The 26,396-nt window shown below is 35.4% G+C and overlaps 1 protein-coding gene across 1 annotated transcript in view; it reads left to right on the top strand.

Moving 5' to 3' along the window:
• Positions 1-26,396, top strand: part of CNST (consortin, connexin sorting protein) — a 115,658-nt gene that overhangs the window by 27,303 nt on the left and 61,959 nt on the right. Inside the window, exon 2 of the mRNA XM_082833474.1 lies at positions 12,362-12,787. Coding sequence (XP_082689600.1) covers positions 12,412-12,787 — 376 coding nt within the window. The 5' untranslated portion in view covers positions 12,362-12,411. The remainder of the gene's footprint in view (positions 1-12,361; positions 12,788-26,396) is intronic.

Below are 26,396 nucleotides of genomic sequence, written 5' to 3'. Positions count from 1 at the left end.
TGTGGTGCGTGGGCTTAGTTGCTCCACTGCATGTGGGATCTTCCGGGTCCAGGGTTCAAACCCGTGTCCCTTGCATTGGCAGGCGAATTCTTAGCCACTGAGCCACCAGGGAAGCCCTGTCTGTTGCTTTTGGATGAAATGTTCTTTATATATCTGTTAAGTCTATCTGACCTAACATCTTATTTAAAGATGATGTTTTTGGATGATCTATCCATTGATGTAATTGGGTTATTAAATTTCTCTACTGTTATTATTGTATTGCTATATGTTTCTCCATTTAGGTCTGTTAGTATTTGCTTTAAATGTTTAGGTGCTCCTATGCTGGATGCATAAACATTTACAAATTCCTTATATTCTTGTTGTATTACTCCTTTATCAATGTATAATGCCCTTCTTTTATTACAGTCTTTGTTTTAAAGTCTAGTTTTTCTGATGTAAGTATAGCTATCTCAACTTTCTTTTGGTTTCCATTTGCAGTGAATATTTTTTCCTATTCTTTCATTTTCAGTTTGTTTAGGACCTTTGTCTGAAGTGAGTCTCTTGTAGACAGCATATAGATGAGTTTTGCTTTTTTTATCCACTCAGCCATTCTCTGTCTTTTGATTGGAGAATTTATTCTATTCACATTTAAAGTAGTTATTGATAGGTATGTATTTACTGCCAGTTTGTTCATTGTTTTTTGACTGTTTCGTAGTTCCTCTGATTTTTTTCTTCTTCTCTTGCTTTCTCCCTTTGTGGTTTGATGGCTTTCTTTAGTGGGTGTGCTTAGATTCCTTTCTCATTATCTTTTATGTATCTGTTATAGGTTTTTGCTTGGTGGTTATCATGTGGCTTCCATATAACAGCTTCTACTTACGATAGTCTATTTTAGTTGACAACAACTTAAGTTTGAACACATTCTAAAACTCTCTGTTTGTACTCCCCTCCATGTTTTTTATGTTTTTCATGTCACATTTTTCAACTTTTTTCTTGTTATTAGACACCATTTTGCATGAGTTCAAAAGTTATACTCGTTTCTTCATTCTAAAATCTTTTAGAAATTAATAAATTTACCCTTGAGTTCCAGTTCTAGAGTAATTTCAGTTATTGTATTTTTTAGATCTAGAATACTCATTTGGATTTTTAAAAATTCAAATATAGTGATTTGATTAAAAAGCAAAATAAACTATTTGCTTTTGTCGCTATATTGTCAATTCTTTTGAAATTTTCTCACCTATTCATTTAAGTCCTTGAACATTTTAATAATAGTTGTTTTAAAGTTTCTTTAAGTTAACTCCAGTATATGAATTTCTTGTGAACCTGCTTCTGCTCACTGCATTTCCTCCCAGTTTTTTTGGTCACGTTTTGATCTCTTGTATGCCTGGTTATTTTGGATTATATTACAGGCTTTATAGATGAAAATTTGTGGAGGTAATTTGAGCCTTTGTTGGATTTCTTCTTCCAGAGGAGATTTATTCATGTTGCTGGCAGGCAACCAAGTTAGGGCAGATCATCTTAATTCAACCAGAAATGAAGATCATTCTACTGGGCTTTAGTCCCTGTGAAGGTTGGTCTATTTCAGACTCACTGTTTCTTCTGGGGAGTAGCCGTTTTTGGTCCCACTTGAAAGCCTAAGGCTCGCTTCTTCTTGGCAAGTCCTAAACCCCATTGTTTGTGCCAGCTCTGTAAGTCTGCTAAAGGCTCTGCTCAGCTTTTTTGGCTTCCAAATTGAAGCTCTCTGCCAGCTTCTCTAACTGCTATCAACAGGAGGGTTTGTCTGAAACGAGCTAGTCTGCACTTCCCAGAAGTAGAACTCATTCATCTTTTCTTTTCAAAAAATTTTTATTTTTATTGTTTTATTTTATTTTGGCTGCGTGGGGTCTTAGTTGCAGCATGCAGGATCTTTGTTGCGGCATTCAGGATGTTTAGTTGCGGCATGCAGGCTCTTAGTTGCAGCATGTGGGTTTCTTAGTCGTGGCATGCAGGCATCTTAGTTGCAGCATGCAGGCTTCTTAGTTGCGGCATGCAGACTCTTAGTTGCGGCATGCAGACTCTTAGTTGTGGCATTCAGGCTTCTTAGTCGTGGCACGCAGACTTCTTAGTTGCAGCATGAGAACTCTTAGTTGTAGCATGCATGCGGGATCTAGTTCCCCAACCAGGGATCAAACCTGGGCCCCTTGCATTGGGAGCACAGAGTCTTACCCACTTGACTGCGAGGGAAGTCCCTTTCATCTTTTCTTAATATGTTTTTGCACATGTTCAAAAATGAGTGTGTGTGTGTGTGTGTGTGTGTGTATGTGTGTATATATATATATCCAGTATACATTCATATAGGTTATGAACAAATATGCATATAGTGGGTATGTGTGCAATTTCTTTGCTCATCAGGGGTATACTATCAAAGTATGAAGACTCTTGTACTTTATTCCCTTTAGCTGTGATGTTGGTTCAGTAAATACTTGTGATCAGCCTAGTAGAAATTATTCTGTGTGTACAAGGGAACATGTCAAATTCTTAATGATGGTCTCTAATGGGGATATGATATAGATTAATGTGTAATCCTAAAGAAATGAGTTCATCACATTTAGAAATTACATTAAGTAAATAGTCTTATTGGTGGGTTTTATTTTATTTTGCCTCAACCTATTTTCTAAACTCTATAATCTGAAAAACATTTCAAGACACTAGAAATTTTTCATGTTGCTGTCTCCTTAGGGCTAGCAATTTGGTGTTTACAAAATATACATGAATATAGTTGATTTTTTAAATTAATGTAAAAATGATTATAGTGGTCAAGGGTATAGGCTGTGGAGTCAGGTTCTTTGAGTTTGAATCCTGACTTTGTCATGTACTAGCTCTGTGACCTTGGCCTATTTATTGAATCTTTTTGTTGCTGTTTCCTTCTCTATAATATGGATGTAATTATAGAACTGCTTTGTAGGACCTGTGTGAACATTAAATTTTATATATTAAATTTATAAATTTAAATTATTTTAAATTCATAAATTCACATATATATTATATATGACTGAAATACTGCCTGATAGTAAATATTCAATAACTTGACTACTGTTAATAATTAGCATTTTATTCAGATAATGCTATTTGGTCAGGCCTCTTAAGGGAAGGTTCTAATGAACAGTTTGCTCTTGCCACTATATTAGCAAGAATTATCATTTTAAAACAAAATATATAGATTCTTTTGTATATTTAATAATTAAAGTGTAGATAGATTGCCTTATGTTACTAGTTGTATAGCAAAGTGCTCAAAGTTTAAAAATTATTAAGACAGTTTCCATGAAGATATATAGTATATATGTAATAGTAAACATAGTTTTTGTTTTAAAAGTATTTTAAAAGTTATGGTCTGAACTAAAAAGTATTTTCAAGTTCTTAGATTCTGTTGGTTGTGGCTTCAAAGTATGGTTGCAATCAGTTTTACAACAAAGCAGTATTTAAAACCAAAAAAACATAGCTTATGCATGACCCTAGTGAAATGACTCCTTCCCCTAAAATGTGGTTCTCTCAATGCATGTGGTATTAACTCTGTGGAACTAACTGAAAAAAATGCTTGTGTTGCTACTGTAATTTCATATGCTGTGATTTGCCCACCCTTTATCTTCAAGTGAGAGAAGTTGTTAATTTCTAGGAGCATTTGAATCATAAAGTCAGTCACCCTGAAGTAGGCAAAATTTATAATTAATGATTGTTAAATGAAAAAATTGTTAGAAATTATTGCTAAAAATACATGTGTCTGGATGCCTGAAGATGTCCTTGCATTCACACTATTTTAGAGGTTTACTTTTCTGTTTTTTCTTTAAGTAAAATTTATATATGTCTGTATATAAGAGAGAGGAAAAAGAGGAGAGAGATGACTCTATTTATCTTTGCACTGCTTGGATATACCCCCACTGAGGCTTTTGACATGTCATTTCCATTTATGTAATGGATTTTGAACTTAAAGTCTTTGTTGATGTGTAAGCTATCTTGAACTGAGTCCCATTATGAAAGGGAGGATTGAAGAAAATGAAACAAATTATGCTTCCTTTTATTCAACTTACCTGCCCCAAGGTTGTTTTGGGTTTATGAGTCACATGGTTTGTGAGTTCCTTTATATTTTAAGAGTACTTTCTCTGCATAAGTAAAATCCATGTTTGTTGTATTCTCCCTTAGAATCATTACCTTCACATTTTACAGTAATTGATTATTTTTCTTGTTTTTCTTTTTTGTATTCTTGTAGTTGTGTTGTATACTTTGTTGCATTTTTATGATTTAACAAATTTTTTAAATTGAAGTATAGTTGATTTACAATGTTGTGTTAATTTCTGCTATATAGCAAAGTGACTCAGTTATACACATATATACATTCTTTTTTATATTCTATTTTATTTTTATACAATTTTTTCATTTAACAATCATTAATTATAAATTTTGTCTACTGACTTTATGACTCAAATGCTCCTAGAAATTAACAACTTATGTATCACTTGAAGATAAAGGGTGGGCAAATCACAGCATACGAAATTATAGTAGCAACACAAGCATTTTTTTCAGTTAGTTACACAGAGTTACTATTATACTCTTTTTATATTCTTTTCCATTATGGTTTATCTCAGGATATTGAATATAGTTCCCTGTAGTATATAGTAGTATAGGACCTTGTTGTTTATCCATTCTATATGTAATAGTTTGCATCTATATACTTTGTTATATTTTTATCCTCCTCCTTAAGACATTTTCTATGACCGTTTTTTTTAATTAAGAGTAAATCCCTTATTGTGAAATTGTGTTTTTTATTCTTACTAAAGAAATACTAAAACAATCTGGCTTACTTTTGTACATAGTATTATATAGAAATTAAACTATTTAGAAAGATTTCTATAAGGCCATTTTACTAGTTATAATTACCATTTAACATTTCTGAAGTACCAGGAATAATTTGAATATGGCAAAGTACCTAAAGAGGGGGACGACATGATCCAGAAAATAAGATATAAACAAGTACTTACAAATTAATTTTTTAAACTTTTAGTATCTATTTCTTTCATTAGGTGTTTACCTTATTTAATTATAGTAATAATAACGTCTATACCCGGGAAATGTCGACAGCCTAACTAGTATTAGCAAGAAAGAATCCTGAATGGAGTGATTCACTATGAGCCAGGACTTTGGCTACAGTGGCACTATCAAAGCAGTATAATGGAGAGCAACATTGTCTGATAGAAATAGAATGTGAGCCATATATAGAATTTTGTTTTCTAGTAACCACATTAAAAAAGGGTTTTAAAAGGTGAGATTAATTTTAATAATAGGGTTTGTTTAATCCGTTAGATCAAAATATTATTTTAACTTGTAATCAATATTTAAAATTATTAAAGGCCTATTATTTTTATATTCTTTCTATTCCTAATAAGTCTTTGAAATATGGTGTTTATTTTGCAAATATAGCACATCTCAATTTGGACACATTTTTTGTTGGAAATGCTTGATCTATATTTAAATTTCCTAAAATTTAGGTGAAAAAGCAGGTTCACATACCCAATTTGTTTCAAACATGCATAAGTTTTTCAATAACTGAATCAATACGTTTTAGAATTTAAATTAATTAAAATTAAATAAAAGTAAAAATTCAGTTCCCCAGTCTCACTGTTCATATTTCAAGTACTCAGGAGCCATATGTGGTTAGTGGCTACCATATTGGTTAGCATAGATATAGAATATAGCTGACAACCAAAGATATCAACTAAGGGACCCTGAATCAAGCATAGTATTTTAGCTAAATTTTAATGTGAGGTCAGTGATATAAATTAGCAAAAATTATTTTATTGAGATTTGGGGGATAATATGTTAAGTGAAGTTTATGTCCGAGTTTCATATGATCTGCATCATTTTCAGAAAAAAATTTGGAGATAATTACAAACTTCTCTAGTGCTCAGTTGGTGGTCCTTAGGATGAGACTGTTAATTCCTAGAAACTGCCTTATTGCTGTGGTCAATGCTCATTAGTGAGGTATGAAATCTACCTAGTAGACCTTGATCAGCATTTAAAGAAAATAAGAAATAGTATTGAATAGAATGGAGAATGTATCAGAGTGCTTCATGTGTGTTTAGTTTTGAGAAATCTTTGTTTCAGTTATGTATACGTATTTTGTATGTACATGATTTCAATGAAAAATGAATTGTTTATTTTGGGCTGCAAAATTTTTGAGAATCATTCTTCTGGGGCATGCTTTTTATTGCTGGTATACTGAATATTGCCTACAGGTACATATGTCTAAACAAAGCATTCATCACAGAAAACTATAGATTTAGCAATGAGATATAAGTAGTATTGGGACATATCAAGTGAGTAAGATGACGAAATGTAAAGTGATATGTAGTTACCATCATAAACACAACATATGAGTGTGGTGACTTTCTTCCTCAATTCTGAGTTAACTGTGAGTAGCCAGATTTGAATTTAGGGTTAATAGAATACGTTATTTGGTAACTTCTTCTAAATTTTGGGTTGACTATAAGTCATCAAATTTAAACTTGGGGTTGCATCTTAATTCTTAAGAATCTTGGCTTCTTTTGAAGGTAAAAGTATAGTATTTAGGCCTAATTTACTTGGATTACAGAAAAATGGCACTCAGAATCTTCTTAAAGCATTTTAATAAAATAATTGAGTAATATTATATATTTAACCATTCCTATAAATTAATTTTTTAATTTCAATAGCACCTGATGTTTAATCTCACCAGATAATGCATTAAGATGTATCAAAAATGAAGTCAGATCATACCTGGGAGTGAGATTATTTTTTTGACAAAATGTAGATTTCTCTTTGTTAGTCTGTTACTTTATTATATTTAAATGTTCTTCCTCAAAGTTTTGTTTTTCAACTTTTGTATGAGCCTTACTTGAATAGTTTGCTTGAGATTCTTCAGCTTGAATAGTTTGCTTGAAATTCTTCAGTGTACTAAGTCAACATGTCAAATAACTTTTATACAATGTACATATTTGGTATGCTATTTTGCCACAAGAGGCTGGAAACTTGGGCAGCACTTACTATCATGCTTTTGAAAGGCAAAATATGCCCGAGTCAGTGTTGTGCAATGATTGTACTGTGTCGCTGTTCTTTTTCATTCTTTTTTAAAAAAATTTATTTATTTTATTTTTTGGCTGTGTTGGGTCTTCATTGCTGCGTGTGGGCTTTCTCTAGTGGCGGCGAGCAGGGGCTACTCTTCCTTGAGGTGTGCAGGCTTCTCATCACGGTGGCTTCTCTTGTTGCGGAGCACAGGCTCTAGGCGTGCAGGCTTCAGTAGTTGTGGCACGTGAGTTCAGTAGTTGTGGCTCACGGGCTCTAGAGCGCAGGCTCAATAGTTGTGTCACACAGGCTTAGTTGCTCCTCGGCATGTGGGATCTTCCCAGACCAGGGCTCGAACCCGTGTCCCCTGCATTGGCAGGCGGATTCTTAACCGCTGTGGCACCAGGGAAGCCCTCGCTGTTTCTTTTTGTGAGAATTGGTACAGCCATAGGGACTCATAGAATAGACGTACAGCTTAGATATAGCAAATAACTTAGAATGCCTTTTCTACTGTACTTCTAACCTCCAGGTCCCATATAATGTTAGGGCATATTTAAAAATACTATGTATCAACTGGGGCTTCTTTCTCCCTATGATTTTTCTCTTGCCTAGGTGCTTTCATATAGCGAGATACAGGTGTACGTGAAGAAGAACCTTTTTAAATGCTGTTGTTATAGCATTGAAGGAAAAGAAAGAGGAGGAAGAAGACAAAAATAGTATTTGCTTATAACTGTTTCCAAAAATAGTATTTCCTTATAACTGTTTCCAAAAGCAGTAGGCCTGTACTAATTTGAAATCCCATTAAGAATATTATCCTACTGCTTAAGTTAAAGTGTTCCAATTGAAATGTGTTAGGAATGCAGATAGAAGCCAAATATTGTATAATAGTTTCCTTTACCTCTCAGAGTAGGGGCAGAGGAGTGTATAGAAATCCATGTGCCTTTCTCCTTTGAAGACAGAAACTGTAGAAAATAAGCCCTCCACTCCTTCATATATATAATAAGTATAAGGCCCAGAGCTAGACATTGTGAAGAATAAAAATTATCTGTGGCTGGAGTTATGGGTATTCAAATGGCTTAAATCTGGTAGGACACATATGCAGATATATACAGTGCAGAGAGTTGTGTTTGGGAGGGACTCTATGCGTGGTACAGAGTGCCATAGAGGAATGCATCATGTCTTTTGGAATGGAGAAGTCAGGGAAGACAAATTGGAGTGACTTTTGAGCCAAGCCATGAAGAATTGGTCAGTGTCTATTAAGAACAATTACAGATTCACACCTATAAGTATTAGTATTAGAAAGTAGTTTACAAAGTAGCCTTTTGAGAATTAAACTAATTACGTCGTCACAAAATAATAGGAGGCAAAATGTCTTGAGGCCCAAAGAAAGGAAGACCTACTTTACTGGTAATAGATATTTAACATAAATAGTATATTAGTATGTCTTTTTTAAAAAATAGTTCTCAACAGAAGAAGGTGGGTTATTTTAAGAAATTGTATATTGTTTGGATCTAGCAATTCCCAGGGATAGAGAGAACTTCCAGGAACTTGAACTTCATGTTTATTAGAGATGTGTCCTGTGTTGTAGGGTAGAGATTCTTCACTGAGGTATACACAGCTGGAGTGAAATATTCTTTAAGTTATTGATACTTTTACCCCATTGTCCATAAAGCATAATTGTTGAGAGTATGGCCTCAAGATCACAACTGATCCATGTTCTATTTCTGAACTTACTAGCTGACCCTTGATGAGATATGAGACTTGGTTTCTTCATTAGTATAATAGGACTAAAAATTACCCATCTGCTAGAGTAATTGTGAGAATTGAATAAGAGTATCGGTCTGAAGAGTTTAACTGGTACATGACACTCATTAAAGTTGCGAAGTGTGATCTGTAATTTTATACTCACCAAGGAGGCTTAATCACTAATTTTTTTTTTCTTAAATATTTATTTATTTATTTGGCTGGGCCGGGTCGTAGTTGCAACACATGGGATCTTCGTTGCGGCCTGTTTAGTTGTGGCATGAGGGCTTCTTCATTGCAGCATTCGGACTCTTAGTTGCAGCATGCGTGTGAGATCTGGTTCCCCGACCAGGGATGGAACCCGGGCCCCCTGCATTGGGAGCACGGAGTCTTACCCACTGGACCACCAGGGAAATCGCTTAATCACTAATTTCTAGACATCCTCATCATCTGAAATGGTGCACAGAACAGATCATTAAATATTCGAGGAACTTGCTGAGATATCCCTATCATAAATTAATACTTCAGCATTCTCAAATGATGCTGGTTAACATTAGTCTATCATCAGGAACCTAATTATTTCCAGGAGGTCTAGAAAAGCTCTGTTTCTGAACCTTCAGTAAGGCTACAGAGCTGCTTGAATAAACCTACTGGTGTTCAAGGCCAGTCTGTAAGATTTCTTGGGCAATAATAATGGCTAACTTTTCTTGAGCATTTACTGTGGGCCAAGTACTCTGCTAACTGTTTTACCTGCCATATTGTCTAAGCCTCACAAATGACTCTTCGAGGTAAGCATTACAGTTCTCTATTTTCACAAAGAGAAAATTAAAGCTTGGAGATGCTAGGTAACTTGCCTAAGGTCACCACACAGTTTGTTAAATGGCAGAGCCAGAAGTTGACCCTTGGTCTGCCTGTGTTCTCGGCTATTATGCTGAACTGCACAGGATTCTAATCAGGAAGACCTGGTTTCAGATCCAGTTCCACTTCTTTCCAAGAATATGATTTTAAACAAGTTATTTTTGCCTCTCCAAGCCTCAGAGTCTTCATCTAAAACACAGTATGAGCACCTCCCATGTAGGCTTGTTTGGAGAATTAGAAATAAGGTGTGTGAAGTGCCTGGCACGGCTTCTAATACATAACAGAGACTCAACAAGAGGCGACTCTTATTGTTTGGGGCTCTGTGGATTGCTTTCTTCCTTCCCCCTTGGCATGAGATCTCTGTGTCTCTTTCAGATAAAAGTAAAACCTTTATATTTTCAACTGCAAATACATGCTAGAAAATAATTTGGTTATTTAAATCAGAAAACAACCGAGGCTGTTGCCAGTTTTAAGGACTGACATTTTTCCTACATAGCCACATAAAATTTTCACTTTTTATTGTGATAAAAAATATGTGACAGAAAATATGCCATTTTAACCATTTTTAAGTATACAATTCAGTGGCGTTGATTACATTGACACTGTTGTGTAACCGTCACCCCTGTAACCATTAAGCTGTAACCAATCTCTGTAACCATTAAGCTGTAACTCCCTCCCCTGCCCTCAGCCCCTCTAATCTAGTTTCTATTTCTATGAATTTGCCTATTATAAAATTACACATAAGTAGAATCATACAGTATTTATCCGTTTGCGTCTGGCTTAATGTTTTCAAGGGTCATCCATGTTGTGGCATGTATCAGAACTTCATTCCTTTTTATGGCAGAATAATATTCCATTGTGTGAATATATCACACTTTGCTTCTCTCTTCATCCGTCAGTGAACATTTGGGGTGTTTCCACCATATTAGCCACATGTACTTTTAAAGTCTCATTTGAATTTGGATTCTCTCATGAGAGAGATCTTGAAGACACTTTATTAAAATAATAATTACTGGGACTTCCCTGGTGGCACAGTGGTTAAGAATCCTCCTGCCAATGCAGGGGACACGGGTTCGAGCCCTGGTCTGGGAAGATCTCACATGCCATGGAGCAACTAAGCCCGTGTGCCACAACTACTGAGCCAGCACTCTAGAGCCCATGAGACACACCTACTGAGCCTGTGTGCCACAACTACTGAAGCCCGTGCGCCTAGAGCCCGTGCTCCGCAACAAGAGAGGCCACCACAATGAGAAGCCTGCGCACCGCAATGAAGAGTAGCCCCTGCTCGCCGCAACTAGAGAAAGCCTGCGCGCAGCAACGAAGACCCAATGCAGCCAAAAATAAATTAAATAAATAAATTTATAAAAATAATAATAATTACTTTTCAATTAAAAATTATACTCTAGTTAGAATTCATTTAGGTCTAAACTAAGTTATTCTAGTCAAGTTAAATCATTTTACTTTTCATATTACATACTTCTTAGTGGAGCTATGTAGTATATATTTTAAGGAAAATGATACCAGCCAGATTTAGATATTTTTATATTTGACAAGCAGTACTTTTATGCCTGAATCAAATAAAATACTCCACTTGCAAAATAGTTGAAATCATGTGATACAATCAGTGTAGAGCTCATGTTTTGTTTTATACTTTGTTTTCCTGTTTTTAAAAAAATTTTACTTTACTTAAATATATATTTATTTATATATATTTACTGACTTTCTAAAGAGCAAATAAACATTTCTTTTTATTAGTTTGAAGAATTTACAAAATTCTTTATCACTGAGTTTTTCTCAAAATTGCTGAAATATTATATTTCATTCAAATCCAAAGTAATACTTGGCAAGCATAAAAATATCTAAATCTGGCTGGCATGATTTTTCTTAAAATGTAATATACTTTTGGATGAGAAGAGGGGGTAAAACATGACTGATACAAGGCTTAAAATCTATTTTGTATATCTTTAAAATGTTAGAAGGATTCTTGGAGTAGACAGATTTTTTTCCAAGTCTTAAACTAAATAGCCTAGAGTTAATCATGGCCCTCTTTTTTTTTTTTTTTTAATTGTATAAAAGGAATCTGTTGACAATCCTAAGGTACTTTTCAGGGCTTATTTTTAGGAAGGATGTAATGAGAATATAGTATAAATATATGCTACCTGAATTTTCCCCCATATACTTTTTAAAAATTTTATTTTAAAACTATTTTTAAATGTTTTCATTTGTAAATATTGCTGCTGTTTGGCCATATAACGACTTACACAAGTAACTTTCACTTGTTTGTTAAGTGTCCAGGGATAACATGAGTGATTGGTTTTAGCAGACAACCTTTAATTTAGCAGATAACCATTAATTTCTTTCTTCAAGGCAGTGGTCCCAACGTGATGCACATTAGAATAATCTAGAGAACTTCAAAAAATATGTCAGTGTTTGGGCTCGATCCCCAGAGATTTAGATTTCAGAGGTCTATGATAGAAATTTGACAAGCTGCATAGGCAATAAACATACAGCCAGGGTTTAGAACCATTGTATTCAAGCAAGAACTAGGTGAGGTGGGGTAGGGTTGTAAGTGGGATAGAAGTAGTAGAAATGAGCCTTAGTCATTTCTCTCTTCCCTACTTACAGTAGAACAACCCAGGAGAAGAGGAAAATCAAAGATCCCCGAAAATCCAGAGTTTAAAAAATGAATGTTTTTTTCTTTTTGTCATTGTAGACATTGAAGGACTTTAATGAAACTTAAACGGTTCAACAAAAGATGCTCTAATGGATGACAGTGAAACTCCTACATATAATCTGCAGATAGAACCACAAGTTGGATGTCATCCTGGTGATGGCGTGGAAAGTACTGTAACATGCTTGCCCTCTGCATCAGATGAAAATGAAAATCAACTTGATGGTGATGGGCATGAGCTTCTGACCAGCAGTGACAGTGCAATGGGTAAACCTGAAGCGTTTGAGCCGGACAGTCTCAACAATAATGAAAGCTGCACATCAAGCTGTGAGGTGGCTGCAGGTGAGAACTTGGAAAACACTGCTTGTGAAGGCCCCAAAGATGGACAGGCCTTCTTGAGAAAGGACCAAAAAATACCTGGAAAAAGTTCAAGAAGCAAAAAAGGCACTGTTAAGAAGATACCACAAGGTATTTTTAAAAAATTATTTATACTATTGTTTAAGAATAAAGTCTTCCCATCCCATACTGTGTGTATTGTCCTGCTTCTTGCTTTTCTTCTCTTAATATATTCCAGAGCTAGTTCTGTGATAGCACATACAGATACATCTGTGTGGTATGCTGTGCATGTGACGTATGTCTCTATAGTGTTCCATTATATGGGTGTACCATAAAGTATTTAACCACTTCTTTATGGCTGTTCCCAGCACTCTGATGTAATAAGTGTGCTGAAATTGACATTCTTTGTACCTGTCTTCTCACTAGGTGCTTTAAATATATATATATATAGCCTCCTTCCTTTATATATTAGACCATTTTCTACCAATATCAACCTTAAAAGTTTCCTTCTTTCATCACTTTGGCTTTGATTTCTACCCTGTGAGTTTATGGGCTAGTACAATCTTACTCAACCTCTTTATAGGATCTTTCCATCTCACTTAGTAGGTGAGTGGTAAACATTAACATGTATTAATATACATCATCTAACAATGTTGAATAAGACATCTAGCTTTATATTACTTTGGTTACAAAGTAAATCAGAGTATTTCTCATCTGGCTTATAATTTGGCAGTTAAAATTTGGAGCTGTGGACTTTTTTGCCTGAGTCACAGGGCACGCTTGGGAAAAGGCAGCCTCTCGTTATTTTTGATCAAAACCATTTGTCTCTAGAGAGTTCTTGACACCCTAGACTGGGACTCTTTAGTGTAGCACCACTTTACGCACACAAACAGCTGCTCTAGTGAACAAAATGGAGTGTCTCTTCTCTTCTGCTTCTTTGGCTGATTAGAAACATAGCCAGTCTGTCCATATCCTATTTTTTATTTGTATTTGTTTATTTGGAGTAAAATATGAAACTTCCTGGTTTCTACAAATCAATCCTTGTTTATTCAATCGGGCAATTTGATAACTTTTTAATGTAACTCATTAAACTCATTTGGCTTTCCAATTAATGGATCCCTTTTTCTTTGCTTTTCCTTAGTAGACTCAAAGCAAATTAAAAAAATTTTTGACAAGAGAAGTGAAAGCATTTTCTTAAAAGAACTAATTGTAAACAGATGATATATACAGTGCTATCTGTATATAAATTGATTTATTCAGTAACCATAATTCCAGTGCTATTTGACTGTTCCTTTCTAATCTGATCTAGTGATGTTTTTAAGAACTGACACCTAGTTGCATATATATAAGGGTCAATCATAGCTTCAGGATTCATGGCTCCTTTTATTTCTTCTTTCCATGACCTATTCCAGTTACCCTAGGTGTGATGATATAATTTCAAGTTATTTAGTGATTATCAGTGAGCAGATATGTGTAAAATTACTGTCCCCTTATGCATTTGAAATATATGACTTACAAAAGTTAGGGACAGCCTTTATACAGATTATTCAAAAAGTTATTTTATATATCTTTAATAAAATGAGTTTAAGAGTGTAAGAAAACTGAATTAGGAGTTGTACAACCTAAGTTCAAATCTTACTTCTGGTCCTGGGTCACTTGGTGACACTTAACCATTCTGTACTTTAGTTTCCTCATCTGTGTAATGATGATGTTCATCTACATATATCTATAAAACTCCTTTCTGAGCTGTGAATTTCTCAGATTTCTGAATAGAGATGGTATAGTCTAAACTCAATTAAAATTTGGTGATTCACCTCCAGTGTATCTATAGAGTTTTTCATGTATAAGCGGTGCATTGGTACATTTTTGTTTTTAATCATCATCTTTAGCTGGAGTACTGCAAAAGCCCCCTAAAGATGTCTCCCATCTTGTTTCTTGCTAATCCATTCTTCATGTCAAAACTAAAAATGCACAGAGTTTATGGTTAGAGATCTATGGGCATATTTACTCTTTACTATTTAATTCTAAGATACTAAGTAAATAAAGTTTCACAAAATTAGCAGATAAGTACTTTTCTAATAATAGAGTAGCTTCTCAAATGTGAAATGAAATGACATATAAAACATGATATTCAATTCCAAACCAGAAATAAGTTTTTTGTAGGTGGGTACCCTCTCAACAGTTTTTTTGAAACATACATTAAGGTGAATTTATTCACTGTTATGCTTACCTAGTTTAATTTGTAGTAATTTTTCATGTATCCAAAAGCTAGTACTAGGGGAAAAAAAGTGGAGCAATAGTGTTAGGGGACATCATTAGTTACTGGTTTTCTGGAAGCAGCATTTCTGTAAACCTGCTAAAACCTGGAACTTGTCCCCAGGAAAAGTCCAGTTGTCATTATCTTACAAGAATTTTTTTTCTTAAGAGAATGGAGCAGGGTTTCAAGCTGCATTGCATCAAGTTTTCACTGTGGTTAAATCTGGTGTAGCTTTAGGTAAATGTCCTAAAAACGAATGAAAATGAATCAATAATATTTTTTAATTTTTTATTGAAGTATAGTTGAAACCAATAAATTTTTAACAGCTTGATTGAGATATAATTCACATACTATATAATTCACTCATACATTTAAAGTATACAGCAGTTCAGTGATTTTTAGTATATTCACAAAGCTGTGCAATCATTGCCACAGTCAGTTTTAGAACATTTTCATCACCACAAAAAGAAATCCCTTACCTATTAGCAGTCACTCCCCATTTCTCAGACTCTGCCCTTAAAAAGCCTATGGGAGCTCTCACGGGCATGCGTTTGTTAAATTCCCTTGGAGTTTCGTGAGGTTCATTTCTTGAAATGCTTTTTCAGATCTGCTGTATATAAAATCTAAATATTGAGTTTAGGATACTCAGACAAATGTGTATCCTAACTAAGTGAGCCTTTTATATGAAAGGAGAAAATAAATAATGGTTTTTGAGTTCAGGACAGTCTGGCTGGAGGTAGAGGTGCTTAAATAATCACGTAAGCTTGTAGAGCTAGACATTGGCTTAGTGTGGCTCATTAAATTTCCTAACGAATAATTAGAGCTCTGCTTCTTTAAGGGCTCAGCAAAGCAAACAAGCTGTAAGAAGTGCTGTTCTTTCCACTCAAGAAAAGTGCCCTTTGTGGCATATGAGAAGAAAATAAGGATAATCTTTTGAATGTTTATATGTCAGAGTCTCCTATGATGGCACATTCCTACTAAAACGCTTAAAATATGAGTGATTTAGCTAGTGAAAGTAGTGGTCTTTCATCCTTGTTTGAGTCCCATCCCCCAAAACAGTCCTGAGGTATTAATAGTAATTTTCAAAACGCTGCCTAAAATAAAGTTGTGGCTATTTTGATGTCTTTCCTTCTTTATATTGACATTGAATGAAAAAAATGCCTTCATTGCTGTAATTTCATATTATGATTCTTTGAGCCATTGCACAACTAAATTCCTCAAATCACCTGCATATGCTCATGCGTATCTTGGCCATAAGTTTGGAAAATGGATCAGAAATAAATTTGAATACATGGTTATGTAGTTCCTATGCTAAGACTCTATGTGCTTTGTTCCTTTTATTTTCCTTCCAAAATTTCCTCTCTCAAAGGTTCAAGTTAGTGCCATGAAAATAGAGAGAAGAGTGCTCAACATTTAAATATCTTCAGTTGTTGGCTAAACACATTTAAGCAGTTAAAAGGAAATATCCCTTCCTTTTCCTCAACACTACATACTAGTATTATGAGAGATAAAGTTGAAAATGAGCCAGCTTCCTTCTGACCTGACCTGGGGTCAAAGGGATAACTTATGTAATTATAGCATAATTACCATTTGCTTTGCATGGCACATTCCCCTCCTGTGCCCTCAGGTGGCAGCCTCTGCCTTTAGAGGGAGCAGCACAGGGGTCTGTGGTTAGGAGCTGAGGCCACAGTCAAGCTGCCCTGTGACCTAAGGCAAGCGACCTGACTCCTCTCAACCTGGCGCCTTATAAATTAATGGCTAAGGATAAAATGAAGCACTTAGTAGACATTCCAAGTGGTAGCACTGTTTTCTAGATTGGGCGTTATTGTCTGATAGGATAATTATCTTTGTCAACTGCAAAAAAGAAAAAAGCACAACCTAAAAGTTGAGAATTAAGTTTTATTTGGCGACAAAACTGAGAACTTAAGCCCAGGAGACAGCCTCTCAGATAGCTCTAAGGAACTGCTCCGAAGAGGTAAGGGAGGAACCAGGATAGTAGGAGTTTTTGCAACAAAGGCCAGGTAGTCGGAACATCAAAAGATCACTGTTAACTAGGGAAAACCAGTCATCTCGAGGAATTTAGCGCTGTTCTATGAATGGGAAGATGCAAGAGTCTGGGCTCATTGAAATCATTCCTTTGATATACACCTCAGCTTTCTGGGGCCAGTATCCTGTGCTTGCTTATCCTGAGTCTACTCTGGGTGAATCATTGGGGTGGCTGTAGACGCTGACTGTTACAGGGTGGGCATCCTCTTTCTATCCTCAGTTCCCTCAGGGTTCACCTTCTGGGCAGCTGTACTGTGATGGCTTGATGGCTGCAGCATCCTTTGTTTACTGATATGGCAGGCAACATTTTTTCTTTAACATCTTACTAAGTTCACTGATCTTTTTCCTGCTTGCTCAAGTCTGCTGTTGAATCCCCTAGTGAAGTTTTCATTTCAATCACTGTATTTTTAAGTTCCAGGGTTTTTGTTTCACTTCTGTTGATAATTACTCTCTCTTTAATTGATATTCTTATTTTGTTCATAACATTGTTTTCCTGATTTCCTTTAGTTCTTTGTCCATAGTTTCCATTAGCTCTTTGGGCATATTTAAGACAGGTGATTTAAAGTGGTTTTCTAATCCAACATTTGGGCTTCCTCAAGGATGCTTCCGTCAGTTTATTTCCTCTGAATGGGCCATACTTTAGTGTTTCTTTGTATGCTGTGTGACTTTTTGTTGTTGAAAACTGGACACTTGCATATTATAATGTGGTAACTCTGGAAATTATATTCTCCCTCTTTCTCAAGGTTGGCTGTTCTTGATTGAAGTCATGGTTTGTATTCCTTTTCCATTCTTTATGGCTCTATGCTTAGGTCCTTCCTTAACACTTAGCCAGACCATTTACAATTCTGCCTCAGCCTTCACTTCCTGCTGCCACTGAGCTTATTCATCCAGTGGGAAAAGCTTAAGGTGTTCTCCCGTCCCTAATAAGCATGCTTCCTGGCCTGGGCGTATCTGTAGCTTTCTAAATTCCCTACTATATGCCAGCGCTTTTGAATGCTCTGATTTCCCAGAGAAACTCTATCCCTGGCCTTTGCTCCCTGGTTTTAAGCAGTCTATTGTATGCCTCAGTTGTGAATTTTTTGCCCCAGGTGGCTGCAGATTTTTTGATCGCTTGATAATGTAACAAAGCAAGGGCTTCTGTGCCCCCAGCAGAAACTCTGGCACAAACTCTGAGAGCTGGTGTTTGCAGCAAAATAAGGGTTTTTTGCAAGGCACCAAGTGAGGGAGTGGGAACCAAGTCTTAGATCCAATTCAACTTGGTCTTTAAGTTATGGGGTTTTTTGTTTTTGTTTTTTGTTTTTAGGGGAAGAAAGAGAGGCTGGGATTGTCATTTTGTGACATTTCTTAGTCAGTGTTTCAGGAGTCAGTATGTCTCTGGTTTACAATTTTCAGGCCAGGTGGTCCACAGCTTGGGGAAATCTATTAGCTTATCTTGCCATAGAGAAACAACTTGAGTTTGTATGTTAATGATGATATCTATAATAGTAATTTTAGTACATTAATGTTATCGACAACAGCAATTTTAGTCATCTGACTGGTATGTTTGTGTTCAGTTAGCACAGGATTGAGGTCAGAGAGGACAAGAAAGGGAATGAAGTTTTGTGTAGAGAGATTGATCATAAACTCAGCAAGAGAACTTGGTTTTAGGGGCACTTGGTATAAGTAATGCTTGCCAGCAAAGCCTGCTGCTTTTCTGCTCTGAGGGGGTTCTGAGTTAGGTGAAACAGAGGTGAATACCTTGCATCAGTCCTTCAGGTAGTCCCAGACAGGTTCGAATAGAGAAACAATAATTTTCAAGTAAGGTCTGCCCTGCTTCCTTTGGAACCAGGGGCCAATGTCCCATATAGGGAGGGTGCTGTTGTCTTCAAGACCGTTGCTGAGCTGGAGAGGGCAAGGGCTTTTAATATGCCACAAATCTCGCCTACCAGTTTTACAATGCCTTTTTCTTGATTCAGCATTCACTTTGTTCCTGTATATCTGTGACTGTTTTTCCAGAGTTCTGACAAAGTGGATTTCGGTAGTTCTAGTTTTTGTTTTTGTTTGTTTTTTTTAATATTTCTATGAAGGGATGGGAGTTTGGAGCTGCCTACTCCATGATTTTGCTTATATCACTCAACACCTTTTAATTTTAGGGTTTCCAATAGCAAGAGCTATGCCCAGATGCATGGATTGAAAATGCTCTGAAGAATACTACTGTTTCGTATTTTTGTTTGATAGCACCTTTTTAGATAGGGATGCTGTTGATTAAGAAACATCACCTCAATCTTTGGGAAGTGGTATTATCTTTGTTTTAGAGATGGAGGGCGCAAAAAGCTTAAATATTGAAGCCTCATAAGGATACAGTGGTTGAGAAGTTTAAATGCAGTAGAGCTCCAGGAAAACAGTTTGGTAGTTCCTCAAAGTTAAACATAGAATTACCATTTAATTCAGCAATTCTACTTCTAGACATGTACCCAAGGTAATTGAAAGTAAGGACTCAGATACCTGTACACCAGTGTTCATGGCAGCATTATTCACAGAAACCAAAAGGTATTAACAACCCAAATGTCCATTGACAAAATGTATGAAACAAACAAAATGTATGGAAAAAAACATATATATGGAAACATTATTCAGCCTTAAAAGGAGTGATAATTTGATATATGCTACAACATGGATGAACCTTGAAGACATTATGCTGAGTGAAACAAGCCAGACACAAAAGGACAAATATTGTTTGATTTCACTTACATGAGGTATTTAGACTAGGCAAATTCTTGGAAACAGGAAGTAGAGTAGAGGTGTCGACTGAGAAAAAAGAAAGCAGAACCTAGAAGTTGAGAATGTTTAATTTGGCAGACTTTCTGAAGACCTAAACCCAGGAGGCAGCCTCTCAGATAGCTCTGAGTGGCTGTTCCTAAGAGGTAAAGTAAAAGCCAGGAGATACAGCAGTTTTTGCAACAAAAACCAGCTAGTCAGAACATGGAAAGATGACTGTTAATTAAAGAAAACCAGACATCTCAAGTTAATGAATTTAGTGCTTTTCTATGTACAGGAAGATGTGAGAGTCTGGGCTTATTGAAATCATTCCTTTGATATGCATCATAATTATCTAGGGCCAGTATCCTGCTTTTTTCCATCCTGAATCCCATCAGGGTGCACCGTTGGGGGGCAGTTGCAGTGGCTGATGATGGTGGCAGGCAGCCTGTTTGTCTCCATCCTGAGTTCCCTCAGGGCTCACCGTATGGGCAGCTGCAGTGGCTAATGGCTTGATGGCCACAACCTCCTTTGTTTACTGATGTGGCAGAGGATTCCAGATGTGAAGCAGGAGGGGAATGGGGAGTTAATGTTGAATGGGTACAGAGTTTTGGGGGTGATGAGAAAGTTCTGGAAATGGTTAGTGGTGATGGCTATACAACATCGTGAATATAATTAATGTCACTGAATTGTGCAGTTCAAAATCGTTAAAATGGTTTTATGTTACCTATAAAAAAAAATCAAAAAAAGTTCATAGAGCTCCAGACTCACTGGTATGGACATATAGAGTTAATTTGATTGCAGCTTGCTGAGTTTTAAACAAAAGTTCTTGAGTACTTATTGAGCACTTACTGTATGACTGCCACCATGATGCATGCTTTGTATGAAATAGCTCATTTAATCTTCTCCAAAGCCTTACTAAGTACCACAGTTAGCCTCAGTCTACAGATGAGGAATCTGAAAATACAGAGATAAGTAAATTGCCCAATATCATATTGCTCACAAGTGACACTCTCAGGATTTGATCCCAGGCAGTCTGACTTCAGACTGAGCCTGATTGTTAGACCATGCTATTTGACTTTTTCTGTTTAAAGGAAAGTTCTGTTTCATGTTTGACTCACCATACTTTGCCTTTTCTCTGAGTATGTTGCCAGCCGTGCTTCTTCAGAACAATTCCTGCTTGCCAGCCTCAGCAAGATGAAACATAATCAGAGAAAGGGGTGATGGTTCACTCTGAAGGAAGTGGTGGAGTTTGGTTTGTTTCAGTAATTGTCTCTGAATCCTGGTATAACTTTTCCTCAGATTTCGTTATTAGATCTAGTCTCAGTGTAGTGAAAGGGACCTTCGACAACTGGGTCAAGGAAAGTATTTTTATGAAAGCAGTGAATGTAGTTTTTTTCCCTAATACTTCTATTCAAAAAGCTCAGTGTTCTTAGTTGAAAGAAGAGAGGTCATGGAATTGTGGATAGATAGCAGTGTGTCTTACTTTATTTCTTATCTAAATGTAATTTCTGAGGAGAGTCTGTACAGGGCAGTATCCCCATTTAACAGGTAGGAAAATTAAGAGGTTGACTTGCCTAGAGTTGCAGAACTAGAAAGCAGTCAATTTGGGATTCAAACCCAGGCACCTGACTTCAGAGTCAAGGCTCTCATTTAATCTCTGATGAATTTCAATTGCTTTATCTATAATTTCTAATACCCACTTTATACTGTTGTGAGAGTCCAGTGGCGTAGTGAATATGGGCTCGTAGTATACTCCATGGTACATACTCACATTTAACCAACTTTTTTCCCAAGAAGTATTTTAAGTACCTGCTCTGTGTTAGGCACTGTGCTCAGTATTGATGTCACAATGGTTAATCATACCCCTGCCCTTTAAAAGCTGACAGACCAGGCAGAGGGAACAGCATAACAAAACGCAGATTGTTTTCTAAAGCCCCACAAACCTGCATATAAAATAGCTTCCTTATACTCTTGAGTAGTAGTATACAGTATATGAAATGCATTAAGCCTTCATTTTTTAAAATTGAAGTATAGTTGTCTTATAATGTTTTGTTAATTTCTGCTGTACAGCAAAGTGATTCACTTATACATATATATACATTCTTTTTTAAATACTCTTTCCCATTATGGTTTATCCCAGGATATTGAATATAATTCCCTGTACTATACAGTAGGACCTTGGTGTTTATCCATTCTGTATATAATAGCCTACATCTGCTCACCCCAACCTCCCACTCCATCCCTCCCCCAACCCCCTCCCCCTTGGCAACCACAAGTCTGTTCTCTGTGAGTCTGTTTCTGTTTCATAGATAGGTTCATTTGTGTCATATTTTAGATTTCACATCTAAGTGATAGCGTGTGATATTTGTCTTTCTCTTTCTGACATACTTAGTATGATAATCTCTAGTTGCATCCATGTTGCTGCAAATGGCATTATTTCATTCTTCTTCATGGCTGAGTAGTGTGTGTGTGTGTTTGTGTGTGTGTGTATACATACACCATATCTTCTTTATCCATTCATCTGTCGATGGACATTTAGGTTGTTTCCATGTCTTGGCTATTGTGAATAGTGCAGCTATGAACATAGGGGTGAAATGCATTAAGCCTTTAAATAACCCTTCTCCCATCCCCAAACATCCCCATCAGCTTAGTTTACATTATTACTTTCACTATTTTATCCTAAGTATAGCCGTTGCTGCTATCTTTAGCTAGGCCTTGATGTCTTCTATGTAGCATCTTTTCAACCCCCATTTTGCCTGTGATAATTTTTCATTATCTTGATTAATTACTACCTAAGGTATGAGATTTTTACCTTTAAATTATCTAGTCACATCATTCTTCCTGTCACGCAGAGAAACAGTTAATATCCCTTCGGTATATTAACAAATGGCAGATTTTAGATTATTAAAGAAGAATACTATGAGTAATTATGTCAGGGTACATTCCTGATGTTTCAGGGTAAAGGATACTGGTACTGTTCTTCCACAGGTGTGTCTCTTGACCACTATCAGAGACAGATTCTAAATTGAATAAAATAACTGTGTCAAAACTGACACAAAACTCAGGTGGTGTGATGAATTGAATACAATCTCTCAGTTAAGGTGATTCCTCTAATCTCTGGCCCAAGGCAGTTACAAGTAATTTTTTAAAAAAATGTGAAACCTCAATAGGTACATGTAAGCTATGATGTCTATTTTAGAACTTGATGAAGTTGACAGATATTAAATTAAATGAAGGCCTATGATTGACTGTCACCACCTACATATACTTATAAATAGAATCACCAAATTGCTTAATGAGGTGTTTTAACTATAGCCCATTTGACTTTCACAGATGAAGATAAATAGAATTTTTTGCTCCTATGTGGATGTGTAGATTCATATCTAGTAAAAGAAAGCTTCTTTTGTATTGAGTGACAATTTGTAATTAAGGTGAAATTATATGTGCTGATACATGTTTTGATTTGGCTTTTCTCAGTAACTATAAATATAGTTTTACCAGAAAAGTTTTAATATATTTAGAAGAAATTTTTGTATTAATTGATGATATATTCTTAATTTTTTCAAGCAAAACCTTTGTAAGACCATGTGACATGAGAAGTAATGACATAAAAATTATTTTGAACTCTACATGGAAAAATACTGAAACTTCCATGTTATGTCATAAATGCTTGATTACTATTACTTTAAAATGTTTTAGTACATTATAAAGGTATCAATTCACAATATGCTAATCTTTCTGAGTACTCATGGTTATGCTAGTGTTTATTTTCTTTATTGTCTTTATTAAAAATAAGTTTAATCATGTTCAGACTTATAATATTGGTGACTAATAGATAAGCAATTTAATACTCCAATGTAGTTTTTATAATTCCTATTATTCACCATGACATTAGCAATATGAGCTTCATTAGCTTTATTTACAGTTTGCTCTGAATGTTTTCTTCAAAGTGAAAAAAAAATGTAAAAGCACACTGTCTGAGAAGTGCTTTATGATTCCTGTGACCTTTTTAATTCAAGTGACAGTAAAACCTCTTTTTAGGATAAGCTTTGGGAGTACACCTACCTTTTGCATTCACTATCTCATTTAATTCTCACAATAATTTTATAAGTTGGTAGAGTGTCCAGATTACAGATCAGGAAACTGGGGGGTGAAGAGATTGACGGATGTGCTGCAGGTACAGCTAATACGTAGTGGAGGTAGGATGGGTACTTAGGGCTGCCCTGATTTCCGTCATTCTTCTTCCAACTCTTTGGGAATACATAGTTTTCTCAGTATGAGTTCTTTATCCTAGTAATGTGAAATTAATAAGGACGTATTTTAAGTAGTTTAAAAATCGATTATCCAGAATATGGCTAAATCCTGTTTTCCTATTGAATATTTTGTATGCCTAAGGCAAAGTATATCCTTGTCATTTAATAACATGTATAGTAACAATTTATATGTTTCTTTAAACCATGATAAAATTATTGTCCTTAAAGCTTGACAGCACTGGAAACAGAAACCTGCTTTTTAGTATGGAATGTGGCAGAATTCTTGCAAGGCCATGCACTTATTTTCTTGCATGAAACTCTGATATGCCATTGTTTATGCAATCTACATTTTATGCAAAGTTAGTCACAGTGGTTAAAAAAATACAATGTGTGTGGGGGAGGGCAGCTAGAAGATACTTGTATTAGACAGATACCCTTACCTTCAATTTTCTTAAATAATTGACAGCCTTGTTTACAGTGATATTTTACATTTCAATTTATTTATTTATTTATTTAAATTGTATGTGTTTAAGATGTGCAACATGATGGTTTGATATACATAGTGAAATGATTACTACAGTCAAGCTAGTTAACATATCTCCTCACATAGTTACCATTTATTGTGTGATGACTGCAACTGAAATCTCTCAGTATATTTTCAGTGTACAATACAGTATTATTAAGTATAGTCATCATGCCTGTACATTAGATTTCTAGATTTATGCATCCTACATAACTACAACTCTGTACCTTTTGATCAACATCTCCCCGTCTGCCCCCACCAGTCCCTGGGAACCATCATTATACTACTTTGTTTCTGAGTTTCATTTAAAAAAAAAATTTTTTTTTTTTTTAGATTGTACATGTAAGGTGAAATCATGCAGTGTTTGTCTTTCTCTGTCTAGCTTATTTCACTTAGCATAATGTCCTCCAAGTTCATCCAAGTTGTCACAACAGGCAGGATTTTCTTCTTTCTCATGGCTGAGTAATATTCCATTTTATATGTGTACCACCTCTTCTTCGGCTGTTTATGCATTGATAGACACTTGTATTATTTCCATATCTGGGCTATTATAAGTAATGCTGTAATGAACCTGGGGGAGCAGATATCTCTTTGAGTCTTGATTTCATTTCCTTTGGGTATATACCCAGAAGTAGGTTAGCTGGATAATATGGTAGTTGTAGTCTTACGTTTTTGAGGAATATTTGTCCTGTTTTCCACAATAGTTGTACCAATTTGCATTTCCACCAACAGGGTACAATCAGATTGTTTTCTTGCTATTCATTTGTTTGAATTCCTTATATATTTTGGATGTTAGCCCCTTTTCAGATGGGATGGTTTGCAAATATTTTCTCCTATTTCATAGGTTGTCTCTTCACTTTGTTGATTGTTTCCTTTACTGTGCAGAAGCTTTTTAGTTTGATGAAATCCCATCTTCTACTTTTGCTTTTGTTGTCTGTGCTTTTGGTGTCATGTCTGAAACACTATTGCCTAGACCAATGTCAAGAAGATTTTCCCCTATGTTTTGTTCTAATTGTATGGTTTCAGGTCTTACATTTAAATCTTCAGTTCATACTGAGTTGATTTTTTTTTGATTTTTGTATATGTAGTGAGATAAGCGTCCAATTTCATTCTTCCACATGTGGAAAACCAGTTTTCTCAGTACCATTTATTGAAGAAACTATCCTTTCTCCAATTATTTGTTTCTTGCATCTTTGATCAAGTTCATAATTGTGTGGATTTATTTCTGAGCTCTCTGTTGTGTTCCATTGGTCTGTATGTCTGTTATTATTGCCAACCATCTTATTTTGAATACTAAAACTTTGTAGTATTTTTTGAAATCAGGTACTGTGATGCCTCTAACTTTGTTCTTTTTACTCAAGACTGCTGTGGCTATATGTGATCTTTTGTGGTTCCATATACATTTTAGGACTTTTTTCTATTTCTTTGAAAACTGCCATTGAAATTTTGATAGGGATTCCATTGAATCTGTAGATTGCTGAGTATTATAGATATTTTAAAATTCTTCCAACCCATGAACATAGTATATCTTTCTATTTATTTGTGTCTTCTTAGTTCCTTTCATAAATATTTACTGTTTTCAGTGTACAGAGCTTTCCCCTGCTTGGTTAAATTTATTCCTAAGTACTTGATTGTTTTAAAGCTATTGTAAATAGGATTTTTTTCTTTATTTCTTTTCCAGATGGCTCATTGTTAGTGTATAGCAACGCAACTGATTTTTGTATGTTGATTGTATATTCTGCAACTTTACTGAAATCATTTATTAGCTCTAACAGTTTTTTAGTGGCATCTTGAGGGTTTTCTATTTTATAAGATCATATCATCTGCAAACAGAGACAGTTTTACTTCTTCCTTTTTGAGTTTGATGCCTTATATTTCTTTTTCTTGCCTAATTGCTCTGGCTAGGACTTCCAGTACTGTGTT

Source organism: Leucopleurus acutus, assembly GCF_964270905.1.
Source record: "Leucopleurus acutus genome assembly, chromosome: 2".
NCBI lineage: Eukaryota > Metazoa > Chordata > Mammalia > Artiodactyla > Delphinidae > Leucopleurus > Leucopleurus acutus.
The sequence above is the reverse complement of the archived record's forward strand: the minus strand, read 5'-3'. Positions and strand labels throughout refer to the sequence as shown.